The sequence below is a fragment of the Lissotriton vulgaris genome, chromosome 5 (assembly GCF_964263255.1).
Source record: "Lissotriton vulgaris chromosome 5, aLisVul1.2, whole genome shotgun sequence".
In the NCBI taxonomy this organism is placed as follows: Eukaryota; Metazoa; Chordata; class Amphibia; order Caudata; family Salamandridae; genus Lissotriton; species Lissotriton vulgaris.
Window position 1 is genome coordinate 1,575,558,639 of NC_141693.1, and position 14,823 is coordinate 1,575,573,461.

The window sequence follows — 14,823 nt, forward strand, 5'->3', positions numbered from 1 at the left end:
GAAACATTATAAAACCTAATAAATAAGTCAAAATGACACCTCAATACCAAAGAACAAGTGTGTAGAATATAGCCAGTATTACTCAGTCTTTTTTTAAAAAAAAAAAAATTTTTATTGTAGAATGCACCCAACGACATCACAAAATAAAATGAAATGTGATATGGGGTTTTCATTAGAGGCATTGACGTTTAAATTCTTTAAAAATTGAAACCTCTGCTTTGTTCAGGGTGGCTTTTACTGTCTTTGATGCATTCATCACAACATCACAAAATAAAATGATGGACGGAGTGTTGAAACTTTACAAACACTCACACCCAGTGATGATGCCATGTGTGCCCCAAGTGGCTAAGGGTATGGCCAGAAGTGGGTGCCTTGCTTGCTGCACCACTGGATTCAAGCTAGCCTGGCTGATGAAGGGTGATACCCTGAAACCGGTCCCAGGATGCTTGTTTTTCCGGTCCAGGGAGGACCAGGCCTGACAGTTCAGGCTAGACTGTTCCCATGGGGAGCAGGGTCAAGACTGGTTTGCATATGGCTGGGTCAAAAGTGGGGTGATGTGGAGAGTAAAATAATGATGGATTAACCCCAGATCTTTGACTGGGGGTGAGTGGTTGGAAAGTTTCAACACTCCGTCCATCATTTTATTTTGTGATGTTGTGATGAATGCATCCAAGACAGTAAAAGCCACCCTGAACAAAGCAGACGTTTCAATTTTTTAAGAATTTAAACGTCAATGCCTCTAATGAAAACCCCATATCACAGAATGGAACATTTTAGTGAGCCAGTTTACCCACAAAGGCCAATAGTTGCATAATTAGAAAAAAAATTAAAATGAATGAATGTGACTGAATGAGCACCATGTTGGTTCACCACATTTCTGTATAACATCTGATACATAACCTTACTTTGTGTCTCCTTCAGACCAACAAACCTTATGTATATACTCTAATACATGCACTATTTGCTCTTGTATATCTACCATGTGACTGGTCCATCCTTCCCCTGTTCCTGCCCTCTGATCTGCAATCTGATCCCTGTACATTCATGTGACCCATGTTACTTACCCTGTACCTACGGCTTCTCAGCTTTTTCTCCTCTTTTTCTTTCAGACTCTTGAATGGGTTCATTGAGTTGCGATACTCTCTCCGCTTTGTTAGGAAATAGGCCACACACGCCCCTAAAGGGAAAGATGACAGTAATGTTACTAATCGGTGAAGGTGCTTCATCAATTGTTGTATCTTCTACGGAGTTCTAAGCTGTGTTGAATTAATCTCTGACATCAGAACACTTTCACTGTATTAGGCCTTGCATGTGTACTCAGCACAATTACTTCAATGTACAACATAGGAGAAATTAGATTTTCTTCTTTGCTGGACTAGAATGGTAGTAAAACCAAGAATGCAGAGCTCAAAAACCTATCAATGGTAATTTTTAAAATAAATTACTTAAAGTAATTCACAGAAAACAAAAGTGCATATAAAATAATATGGCCAACACCAATGCACAAGGGAATAAACGATTACCTTTAAAAAATGAGCAGAGGGAGGCAAGCATGTTGCTAATTCTGGCTGGGCTACAAATCTCTCCCACATACCCTCTAAAGAGATCAGATCCTGGCTGCCGGCACAATAAAAATAAAAAACACATTGATTTTAGTATTAGGATTTAAAACAGGTTTTTCAATTATTCAACTAAGTGCAGCCTCCTAGAGGTGATATTGTTTTCACTATTCATAAATAACTACCTCCGTCTGTAGACTACCTCCAATCTGTTGTCCCTCTTTGACTTTCCCAGCGGTTCTGGTCATTCTCATTGAGAAGCGTTAGATCCAGCAAAGGTGGGGGTGAGGAAGCCAAACTTTATATCTGTAGGGGCAAGCAATGAAATGGCCAGGAAAGTGGGCAGGAGCGTACCGGCTAGTCCAGTATTAAAGCAGAACATTCCAATACCAAACCCTGAAGCTCAGCTGTAATGCACACACAGCAATAACAGTGACAGTCTGTCTCACTCCACAAGTGTGTATGGTGGAGGGAGTGAAGGCTAGAAGAATTAATATGATTTCCCTTGCATTAGTCACCCTTATGCACAGAAATGTTAAAACACATTTGCAGATCTGAACTCCTTTCCAAACTTTTGGAGCCTGATTATGAGCTTGGCAGTCGTGGACTGCCAAATTCACTGTGGTGCAGCGGTGGTGGTGTGGCTACGGCCGCACCGACGGTCAGACTGCCTTATTACAACTTTGGCAGTCAGACCACCATGGGACTGCCGCAACCACTGGGAATCGGTGGAGCAAAATCACTGAAGACCAACTACACGCAAACCTCGCTCTCAGCCCACCCACCGAATCCTCCAACACCAACGACGCTGCCCACAGCCTCAGATGCTGGATCGAGGACTGCGCCAACACCCTTGCCCCGCTGAAGAACCCCCTCCACAGAAACACCAGCAAGAGGGCCAGCTGGTTCATCCCAGAACTCCTAGCCTCCAAGCAAGCCTACCAGAAATTAGAGAAGAAATGGCACAGTGAACAAACTCCGGACAGCCACGCAGCACACAAGGATGCCATCCGCAACCACAACCACCTCATCAGGGCGGCCAAGTAGACCTACTTCAAAGACCGCCTCGACAACAACGCACACAATAGCAAGGAGCTCTTCAACATCGTTAAGGAACTCTCCAACCCCAGCTCCAACACCAACGACATACCGCCGTTGCAAGCCCTGCGCGACTCCCTTGCCACCTTCTTGAACCGCAAGATAGCAGACATCCACGACAGCTTCAACACCAAGACAGCCACAACAGACAGCAATACAACAGACCCTCCACACACCATCGACCACGACCCCCTGCTAGCCTGAGCCAGCGTGAGCATCGATGACACCATCAAGACCATGCGCATAATCCACTCCGGCTCTCCGTCAGACCCATTCCCGCACCACGACTTCAACAGAGCAAGCAGCTCCATCGCACCCCACCTGCGCAACGTCATCAATCTCTCTCTCTCTCTCTCGAGATCACGACCTTCCCAGAAATCTGGAAACACGCCGAGATCAACGCCCTACTCAAAAAACCTAAGGCAGACCCAAGAGACCTCAAGAACGTACGGCCCATCTCTCTGCTCCCCTTCCTGGCCAAGGTCATCGAGAAAACCGTCAACAGACCTAACTCGATACCTCAAAGAAAACAGAATCCTGGACCTTTCCAGTCAGGGTTCCGCAGCAAACACAGCACTGAGACTGCCCTCATCGCCACCGACGACATCAGGACCCTGCTGGACAACGGCGAGACCGCAGCACTCATCCTCCTAGACCTCTCTACCGCCTTCAACACCGTCTGCCACCGCACACTACGTGCACGCCTCCACGTCGCAGAGATCCGAGACAAGGACCACCTCCTTCCTCTCTGGCAGAACCCAGAGCGTCCACCTCCCCCCATTCTGTTCCGAAGCCTCCGAGATCATATGCGGCGTACCCCAGGGATCCTCTCTCAGCCCGACGCTGTTCAACATTTACATGGCCCCGCTCGCACGCGTAGCCCGACAGCACAACCTCAACATAATCTCCTACGCCGACGACACTCAGAGGATCCTCTCCCTCACCAAGGACCTGCATGCACCCCTGTTCCTTTCTCTTGACCCTTAAACTGAGTGCAAGGTCCAAAAGGCTTGAAAGCAGGCCCACCACTGAGCTCCTTGTGATAGATTCCCCAATAGACCTTACTTCTTCTCCATTAAAAACAGATATTACTTCCTATCCCGGGTCATTTTGGCAGTGCAATGCAGAACTAATAGGTAATCCTCTACTGCTGTGCCTCACTCGCTCAATCTCCTTATGGGTCTGGTGCTATAGAAGAAATTCCTACAGGGAGTCCAGGATTTATCAGACATGTCTTTCTTGTGGAAAAGAAGGCCACAGCTGCTGAGCAAGCTGTTATCAATCTAAGATCACTTAATCAATCGCCTACTGTTCACTTCAAGATGGAAGGTATTTAAATGTCCAAAGTCTTTATTGTTTTTTAGGCACTACACCTGATCTTGCACTTAATAAATTAGATCCATTTCATCTAAATGTCCAAACTATAATAACACGCATCTTACAGAACAGTTTTCTGAGTTATTTGTTATTTACTAGTGCAGTTTGATTATTAGAAACCAAATACTTCCTAGCCGATACAAACCAAATAATCCGACTATTTTTAATCCTGCAGGCCATAATGAACAGACTATCAAGCACTATTAGCAACCCACTGCATTTTATAATATTAACCACTTCACTGCGGCGGCTATTCCGCCGCAGTACTAAGGGGGTGGGGGGGCCGCGCGGCGGTCCCGTGCTCGTGACGGAACCGCTCCGTCACGGCACGCGGGTGAGCTGTGCTTGTGACGGAACGGTTCCGTCACTGCCCCGCCCGCGCTACAGAACGTTAGCGCAGGCGTGGAATTCGCACCGCGAGGCGCGGCGAGAGGGCCGTGACGGAACCGTTCCGTCACCAGCTCAGCCCACCCGAGGCTCGTGACGGAACGGTTCCGTCACGAGCATGGGAGGGGTTGATATAGACTTGAATGACATCACGCTTATCAAAACCTTCACAAGAACTTGTGCCAACAACTCAAACTTGCCAGGATAAATGCCTGCTTTTGTTTGCTTGAATAAATAGATGTTTGGGAGCTAATTCATGAAGGCAAATCAGATAGGAACACACTAATTCTGGAAAGAAAGAGTCTAAGTACCACATGGATAGTACGTACTCCATACCCCAATGTTTTGTGTATAATTAAATGATGACGTACATTAGCCAAACTAATATATACACATACAATAACAGACAGGCTTTTTCCCTTTACACCTCATAGGTGGCATTTTATATCCCTATTGTCAAACTGCTTCAAACTCATAGTGGATTCTGAGCTCATGAAATGAATTAATCTGAGGCGCATACAACCTGAACAAACTCTTGTTCTAATCAGGTCTAGTTTAATATCTTTGACTTGTAATCTCACTATAATAGTAAGCGAGATGTTTCTATAGCCTCAAGTTTGACAATCATAAATCAGATGCAAAGCTGACACTTTGCAATCTTGATAGAAGTCTGGCTTTCCAATCTCTTAATGGTAATCTGGTATCAATGTAGAATTCACTTAAACTCTATTTTTCATCAACTGTAACCATATACTTACTAGGGTAATATAAAATGATTTGATCAACCCGTAAGTCTTCTCACAGCAGTCAAATACAGGGCATTGCATGCCTATTAGTGCAAAATATGTTGATCAAGCCTTACTTGCTTATATCCTAGTGGCTACTAAATGGCATTCACCGACTGTGAAATGGCCTGATGAAAGGAGGCTAGCTTATCAGGCTCACCATTAAGGAGGACTACCTGCCAGACCCAATTTGGACTAGCTGCAAACCCCTTCTTTACCTTCTCTGGGACAGCAACAATGGCAGTTCAGTAACAGGTTTTCCTCAGCTCTTTTACCAAGTGGATGCATTGCTCAGTGAACTGGCTTCATGCCTGGGCTGTCCGTCAGAGCATCTATCTAATTGACATACATGGCCGGACTGGCAAGCCGGGTAAGTACGCAATCCCCCGGGAGGCTGGAGCCCCAGGAGGGGGGTTTTGACAATTGGAGGCCGGTGTTGGCCTCCGGGATTGGTGGTGCACATTACGCAATCCAGGCGGCAACTTGAAAGAGTTGCTCTGGGTTTATCGCACATCAGCATGTCTGCACATGGAGGCAGAATTGATCATTTTTGCCAGGGCTGTTTTATGTTCCCAGTCCAGCCCTGGTGACATACTTATCATGGCGCAATCCCACCAGGAGTCTCTCGACTACACCAATATGATGGTCTCCTTTCAATAGATGTTGGAGTTCATAGTCAACTTTAGGTTTAAGTCTTTTTATTGGCTTTGACATTAAAAGAACAATACAAAAAAAAACCCTCACCTACATCCACTGGCCGGTGAGGAACAACAAGTGAGAAGGGAGGAAACTGAACAGAACAGATAAAGAAAAGGGAACAGTAGGGTGTGGAGACTGAATTACCTATCTAGTAGAAATGATGAACTTCAACATAGAAACGAGGGGTATTGCTTGTCTAGAAACTGAGAGTGAGTGCCATATCAGTGGCGTGGATAGTTAGTCGATAATTTGCTCTGTGGGTATATGTTGGGGGATGCACAAGTAGGCTGGCATGTCAAGTCAGAGAATTCGTGGGACATGAACTTCAGACAGTGTCCCCACATCTTGTCAAATTGAGGCAGTTTCTGCTCTATTGAGGCTGTTACCTTCTCCATGGCAAGGAGATCCCAGATTTTGTAGAGACAGTCTAAGTGAGTGGGTGTTTTAGCTGTACCTGAATGTGTCAGCAACACTTATTTGGTAGCCCATAGGGCCAAAGTAATAGCTCGTTCATGCATGGATTTCAAGGGATAGGTCAGGACTTTTGGGAGATGCAGCAGAATGTATCTCAGGAATCTGAGGAGTTCGGTGTTATACATTCGGTCCATGGAGGCAAGAACCTCAGTCCAGCACTGCCGAAGGACACTGCCAAAGAAGGTGGGTTAAAGTCCCTACATGGACGCAGTTCCTCCAGCAGCGTGCATCTCCATTCCTCTTCCATTGAGCTGTTTGTGCAGGGGTATAATACCCATAGTGGACTATTTTGAGAAGTGTTTTTTTTGCTTGAGGTATTAAGTGCTGGGGAGTGGGTTCACTTTTGAATATCTGACCACTTCTTGGAAGTGAAGGGGCGTTCACACTCTTTCTCCCAGTGCAACTTTGCAGAGGATTTGACAGGGTTCTGTAGAGTATTGAGAAAGACATATTTGCTGGAGCGGTGACAACTATCAGTATTTCTAGTGAGAAGCCATTTCTCAAATGGGAAGAGCGATTGCTAGCATGAGGGCAGATGGAGGGCTGAGTGACCCAGTGTTGAATAGTTAAGTACTGTCAGTGAGCAGCAGATGAGATATTATAATATTGTTGGATCTGAGCAAAGTCCATTGGTCCCATGTGGTCAAATAAATCAGTTATTCTTTTGCAATTGGCTTGTTGCCATTGTGTGTAGTTGCAGTTCTGGTATGCTGGCGGGAAATATGGATTTTCAATGATCGTTGTTAGTGGAGAGATGGGAATGGATAAGTGTTTTGAAATCTGCACCCTGTCCCAGGTCCCTATTATAGCCCTAAAAACAGGCAAGAATATACCCCCGGTGGTCTTTGGAGTTTGGGCAGCCAAGGCACCTTCCAAACATGAATGCCGTCGACTGCTTAATCAATAAAGCAGCAGTGCTTCTCCGAGAGGGGCCTATTCCATTCCATTCCATACCGAAGTTGTGCAGCTTGATAATACCGTAAGAGGTGGGGGATCCCCAGGTAGCACTCTGCTGGCGATAAATATGCTTGGTGTTTAGCCATGCGTGCCTTCTTACACACCCAAATATAGTATTCTATAAGATGTTGCAATTTATTCAGCACCTGTGGAGGAAGTAAAGGTAGTGTCTGCATAACACATAAGATCTTAGGTAATAGGGTCATCTTAACAGCCGCGTGTCACCCGAGCCATGACAGCATGTGGCCTTTCCATGTCTGGAAGTCTGATCGTGTTTTTGATAGAAGGGTGCCATAATTGCATTCCCGGGTGTGTGTCGGTGTAAAGTGGATTTGGAATACTATCCCATATTTAGCCCATAAGAAGGGGAGAGATGTTTAAGGGTGGTTTGATCGGTTACCGGGACTGTCAAGGTGAGGATCTGCTACTCTAGAGGTTAGATTAAAAAACCCAAAAGCTTCCAGTTCCTCCATTAACAGGGGCAGTGATTTGAGGAGGTGCGACAAGGCTACCATGACATTATCAGCGTAAAGAGCGAGCTTATGTTCCCTCCCACCCATGGTGTTACCTGTTATTGTAGGATTCCAATGAATACGTTCCGCAAGGGATTTCAGTTATAGGGCGAAAAGTAGCAGGGGAAGGGAACAGCCCTGTCTGGTGCCGCGGGTAATGTTGAAGGGGGAGGACGTCAAGCTGTACCTACATAGCTATACCCAACCCAGTTTCAGAACCGCTCACCAAGGACCGCGAACAAATTAGGCCAATGTACCCAGTCAAGCACTTTCTCAGCGCCTACTGCATTAACGCAGGAATTTGGGTGCGTTGAGTTTTATCTAAAAAGTAACACAGGCGTTAATATTGCATCTACAGTTCATGTCAGGGATAAAGCCAGCTTGATCAGGGTCTATACACCTTGCATGTATGGGGCCAGTCAGTTTGCCATTATGATGGTAAAAATCTTTTCATCAACATTTAGTAAACAATTTGGCTGGTATAATGAGCAATGTACAGGATCCTTCCTTACCAGTCTTAGGCAGCACTGTTATGGTAGCTGGCTCCATTACGTCTGTTAAAGAGCCCTTGGTACTAAAAGATTTATATAATCGAGCGAATATGGGTGCAAGGGAAGTCGTAAATAATGTAAAAAATTCAGAGGTATAACCATCCTGTCCTAGTTTCTTACCCGATTGCAAATGATAAATCGTCACCAGCACATTGTCTATTTGAATATCATGATCTAAATGGGAGACATCTTGCTGTGTTAAGTGTTACAAATCGACCTGCTCTAAGTATGAGGAAGTGTCTACCTCCTTCAGTTCCTCAGAGGAATTTACAGAGCCATAAAAGTGCTCGAAAGTCTGGGCTTCTTTGCGTACTCCAGTGAGTTGGGGGTGTCTTATGTGAGCCCAATTGTTTGTGTGTTTCTTCTAGTTCCTTCACTTGCCCCTCCAGTGTGCTTCTTTTAACTCTTCTGTTCCGATTTAGGCGTGCTGCCAATGGATCAGTCGAATGCACAGCACTGCTTTAAAGTGTCCCACATTAGTGCTCTGGGTGTGTCAGGATTATCACTGATGTCTAGGAAGTCGCTAATTACTCGTTTTATCTCTGTGATATACTCCTCATATGTTAAGAGCCCTTGGTTAAGGTGATATTAAGTGCAGCGTGGTCCGAAAGCGCTGCTGCACCAATATCAATTGCAGTGGTGGAAGCAAGGGGGTCGTAAGATAAAGACTAACCTAGCGTATTTCTGGTGTGTGGCTGAGAAGAATATATGATCCATCCCTGTGAATTGATGTTTGCGCCATACGTCTGTGAGCCCATACGTGGCTGCGCTACACCTTGTGTAGAAAATGTACCAGTTTGTTTTGCCTGTGGTATGCGCCTATCTAGACCGGCATCAGGGACTAGGTTGAAATCCCCCCCAAATCAGAACATCAGTGTCTGTAGTGGCCATCACCTGACTCAGTGCATCAAGGATGAAAGTTTCATGGTGGTTCTTTGGTGCATATAAAGTGGCAAGCGTAAATGTATAAATGTGCATGGTGATGAGAAGAGATGAAAGTCTACCAGGAACCTCAACCTGCGTCTGACTAACCTTGCCTGGGAAATGAGAGGCTAAGAGAATCACCACTCCTGCACTTTTCCCTGTACCAGAAGAGAAATATTTACAATCGAGCCATCGAAGGTGTAGGCACCTCCAAGCGCTTCGCAGGTGTGTTGAGACAATGGACATTATAGCTAATTATACGAACCATCGATCGGTGAGTGGGGTTGTGTGCATGAAAAGCCTAAACAAAGAACGGTGATGATAAGGCTGAATAGCGGGCCGTGTGTTAGAAATGTGTGAAGACCATGTTGCATTCTGAGAAATAGATAGGTAGGGAGAGGTGGGAAAGAAACAATTAAAACAACAGTAAGAAACAATTGAACCAAAATGATCTCCCTCAGAGTTGGCAAGAAGCAATGGAAGAGGGGTCCATGTTGCAACAGCCAGGGCTGGACGTACATCGATCCATGGAGCATGGAGCACCGTCACTGGCAAAAATTATACCAGGACAATGGAATTGAGTTCCCAGTATCTTGCTACTGGGGACCGGGCAGCTGTGTGCACGTAGAGAGAGGGACCAGGCGTCCACCCTGAAGGCTTGGGATCAGTCAATCATTTCCAGGGTCGGAAGTAGTGTCTCAATGCTGGAGTTGGCAAAGGGACGCCGCTCATTCTTTATGGCTCTCCATGTTGGTGGTTATGGTTGGTCCTGTCTTCTTTGTTCGTGTGGAACGTCTGGTGGTCCTGGATGAGTGTGAGGGACTCCACTAGAGGTCTCTGCCCCTTGTAGCTTATCAATGTTCATCACCACTTTTGCTTCCTCCAAGGTGCACACGCTTGGTGTCTCACCGGCCTCTGTAATAGGGCCTGTAGTAGGTGACGACATTGTAGGGTTGGGGCGAAAGGTCCGGATACAACCAGACATTGGTACCCTCAAAGTCTACGGCACTGCAGTCTCGTACAGCTGCCATGATGGCTTCTTTCTGTGTGTAATAATGTAGACATGTCAAAATGTATTGGGGCACACCAGGCATTTAGCAGGACGCCCACTCTGTGTGTTCTATCTAATACAATATCCGGTGGTGTGAGGTCTGGTTTGGCGTGGTGGAAAAACCTGCAGACATAATCTTCTTAGTCCCCCGCAGTGGCCTGCAGTGGAACACCTTTGATTCTTATACTAGACCTCCAAGACCAGCTTTCAAGATCCTTGACTTGATAGTGTAGCTCTATCAGGTCATGCAATATGCATCAAGTTACTCTTCGTGTGAGTCGTTAGTTTGTTTGATGTTCGTGACCCTTTTGCCCAATTCTCCCACCGCTCTAGTAAGACCCTTAATGACACCTTCCATGTCCTGTTTAAGGGTCGCAATATCTGCCCAGAGGATGCCAAAGGGTCTCTAGGAAAGCACAGGTGACTGAATCGTCTCCACTGGCTGTTTCAGAGTTGGGGCCGTTCACCGTAGGTGACACGGAGGGGGAGATCTCCTCGTGGCGATCTGACTTCTTGCCCGTGGGCCTGGTGAGGAGGTCCTATATAGAGACGTCTTTTTTAGCATTGCGTGAGCTAGCCATGGTGATATCAATATCAAGAGCGGGGTGGTCTCAGCCCAGAACAGCCGTCATGTTGGAGTCAGGCAGGACGAGAAGCGTGGTGGCAGGATCGCTAAATCTATGTATTGGGGCCGCCCCTGGCTGCAATAGGGCCTCTCCCTTTGGTCCCGCAGCTCTCCCGCACTCGTGCGGGAGCTGTACAGCAATCAGGAGTCCCGGATCTCACCGGCTTCTGTAATAGGGCCTGTAGTAGGTGACGACGTTGTAGGAGTAGGGGCGAAAGGTCCGGATACAACCAGACATTGGTACCCTCAAAGTCTATGGCGCTGCAGTCTCGTACAGCTGCCATGATGGCTTCTTTCTGTGTGTAATATTGTAGACATGTCAAAATGTATTGGGGCATACCAGGCGTTTAGCAGGACGCCCACTCTGTGTGTTCTATCTAATACAATAACCGGTGGTGTGAGGTCTGGTTTGGCGTGGTGGAAAAGCCTGCAGACATAATCTTCTTAGTCCCCCGCAGTGGCCTGCAGCGGAACACCTTTGATTCTTATACTAGACCTCCAAGACCAGCTTTCAAGATCCTTGACTTGATAGTGTAGCTCTATCAGGTCATGCAATATGCATCAAGTTACTCTTCGTGTGAGTCGTTTGTTTGATGTTCGTGACCGTTTTGCCCAAATCTCCCACCTCTCTAGTAAGACCCTTAATGACACTTTCCACAAGGCATCGGAGCGCTTTAGATAAACACCAGTTACATTACACAAGGATGCATTTACTTATGGTGGGCACTGGGAGATTAAATAATTTGCTCAAAACAACAGCATTTTAAGCCAGCACTAAAACTCTACTCAGTTCCAAAGTTCCAACATCAGCTGCTATGGCTGTCACATCACAATCGTGATTTATTCTGTTACAGCCTTTTAGGTGCCTGCTCCATCCCCAGCCACACCTAACAGGCACAAATGCAGTTTTAAAAAATTCATATTTCACTAGTATACAAATGGCTTCATCCTGGCCCTTTTAAGATGCAGCATATCTTTTATCCACAGCCCTACTGGCTGCTCAGAAGCAGCGGTTTCTAATATGTAATTGCCATATCTTGCCCAGTCCGCACCGCATTATCGGCCCATCCAAAGCACTATTCCGCTTACAATTTGGTACAGGGAGATTCAGTATTTTGCCCAAAAGCATAGCATGTTCAAAACACACATTCAATGTGCATTTAACCTGTTGCATTTAAATGTTGCCTTTTTCGTTGTTTTCAGCTCAGCCCATATTTAGCTGGAACCAATGCATACAAAAAAAGCAAAAAACATTGTTATTTTCAACAACGAAAGCTCTAACTTTCACAAATGCGAGACCTGTTGCATTGCAAATGCTAGTTACCCAGTGCATACTGGAAACCAAACTGAGGCACTAGGACAAAATAATCTGCCCTGGTTTAAACAACTAATCAAACTGGGGTTCAGACCAAGAGTGTCTAGTTCTTGAGCCTGAAAGTGAGACACCAGATCACTTCTCACTTACAATGACTGCGATGCTTACTCACAGCCTGGACATTCAAAGAATCAGTTGGGAACGCATTGTAGATTCACAGCACAAGAGCTGTAAGACTGCCCATGCCATTTTGTTCATTATTACTTAGGTGGTTAGTGCTTCACTGTTGTTCAAGGTCTGTCAAGCACTTGCACTTTCAGAGTAGCAGATCAGTAATATTGTCCCAAAGAAATCAATTTGTGTCTCTATCGTGCTCGCTTCCGCAGCATTGATGTCTCGCTGTATTGCAATTCATAATTCAGCAGTCAACCTTCACTTCACAGGTCAGGTAGTGCTTCCTTGCCAGGTAAATACCAGGTCCTTGGGGTGTTTTACTTGCTAATAATTGGGCAAAGTGCATCTTCTTCTGGCGGCTGCTGTCTGCAGTTTACATCTTAGTTTCTCTAGAGTTTTCAGCACATAACGTTTTATAACCTAAATGACTGGCTTTATTCAGAGAAGTGGAAAGCTGCAAAGAAAATCTGTCAATAACTTAAATGATGTGCTTTACGTTCAGGTTCACATTGTATCTAAAAAATATACGCAGACCTCTCCTCGCCAGCAGTGGACTTTCCATTAATGAGCTACATGTATTTATGTATGTGCTTTGTATTGCGCCAACATGTCTTCTGAAGCTTCTTCAGAGCGCTAGTGATAAGGTGTTCTATGAATAGGTAGCAGTTTAGCTGGAAGGTTGCCTGTTTTGAAATTAGAGTCATAATCCCTTTGCGGAGGGCGTGGGACCCAAGTGGTGTCTCATTTCCCCATCTGCGAAAGCTGGTTGCCAAATGACTAGGGTTGAACTGACAGTATAACATGTTATGCAGAAAAAGAACACATGTATACTTTCAAGAGGCTGAAAGAAGTGATGCTAGGCTGAAAGAAGTGGCACAAGACCTCTTTTACCTAAGTCCGCTCCCCTTCTCCCCCTGGGGAACTCAGCTCGTCATCCCCAAGTCTCCCTCATCTCATTGGAGCCTCCAGAACATAGTGGCCAACTCCCTTTATCCTGCAAAATGCAGATGTTCATTTATATTGGTAGATGCATCCTGTATGCAACACCTTGTCATAGAACCTTCACACTCCCTGGATTCCTATGGCCAACCCTGTGCCCCACTAGACAAACCCATAGTTCATCAAAGAGTTATGCGTTTCTCTGTGTTACGATAACTGGACAAGACTCTTCAGAATGGATTGCCCGAGAAAAAAGGCGAATTCTCAGCCTGCATATTAATGACTTGCAAAACCCAGTGAGCATCCTGTTAGCAAATAGTGCAAAAATCCTATTTGTGCACTGTGGAAGGCGTTCCAGTGTGCGAATCCGGAATTTCACCGGGTGAAAAGCATTTCAGCATGTGCAAATCACAACTTTTCACTAGTTTCAACAAGATTATCACTGGGTTTTACCTTACGTACACATGTGTGCAAATAATCAGCACGTTCACAAATACCATCAAACTAGGACTGGGAAGTCATCTAGATTTCAGCAACAAGTTCAGGACATCAGATGTATGCATGCTTTAGTTATAGAATACTTAAGTAGCTGAAATGCAGCATGGGTAGAAAGTCTCTAGGCTACAGAGATCACTTTCTTTAGACCTAAATAGACCAGAAGGTCCAGCAAGTACAATGAAAAATCTAACGTTTGAAATTACCCAGTGTCTGTGTCGTTGTCCACACCAAAAGACTTGTGACAAGCCATGACTCAACAACCGATGTACCTGAACATAGGTTGACATGACATGTCATGAATGTAGTAATGCCGCCCAGCAACTGAGGCTCCAATAGATTCTCTTTAGGTCTATGATGCGACATGTGGCCATAAAGGATCTATGTTTCAGTCGCAAAGGTGAGGTAACCAGGATACTGTAGGGAGAACTGCATGAGCTGTCCATGTGATATTCTGCTTGTGCCCAGAAACAGTAGTGGCTTACAACACAGGCTTGAAGAGAAGACATCTGAGTTGCCCAGTGTCCTCTAAACAATTCTGAGTGAAGCAGCTTGAGAGTCTGTCAGATGGGATCTGAAACGTAGGTCTGCCAGACTTCACCAGGACAGAAGATACGTAAAACCTTCTCTAAGGTTTCTCTATGTTGCAGCGGCCATGGATATTAACAATAACCGAAAGCGTGCATCGTCTGCACACACAGGAGGTGACTGGAATGTCACAGAGCTGGTGGGGATAGCAATGCTGACTGCTGCCTTACTCTCCCTAAAGATCTGCCACCGCTAGATAAGGGGAGAGACTCTTTCTTATACTATTAAAAAACAGAAAATTATGCGTGAAAAGAACGAGAAGGCATTTGAGAAAGTATTATTTTGGGAGAAGGAATTAATAACAGCAATAATA

At 45.5% G+C, this 14,823-nt stretch overlaps 1 protein-coding gene across 1 annotated transcript in view; it reads right to left on the bottom strand.

The window, feature by feature from the left end:
* The window catches only part of C5H14orf93 (chromosome 5 C14orf93 homolog), a 225,737-nt gene that overhangs the window by 58,447 nt on the left and 152,467 nt on the right, over positions 1–14,823 (bottom strand). The window contains exon 6 of the mRNA XM_086923667.1: positions 1,065–1,177. Within this exon, the coding sequence (XP_086779793.1) occupies positions 1,065–1,177 (113 nt within the window). The remainder of the gene's footprint in view (positions 1–1,064; positions 1,178–14,823) is intronic.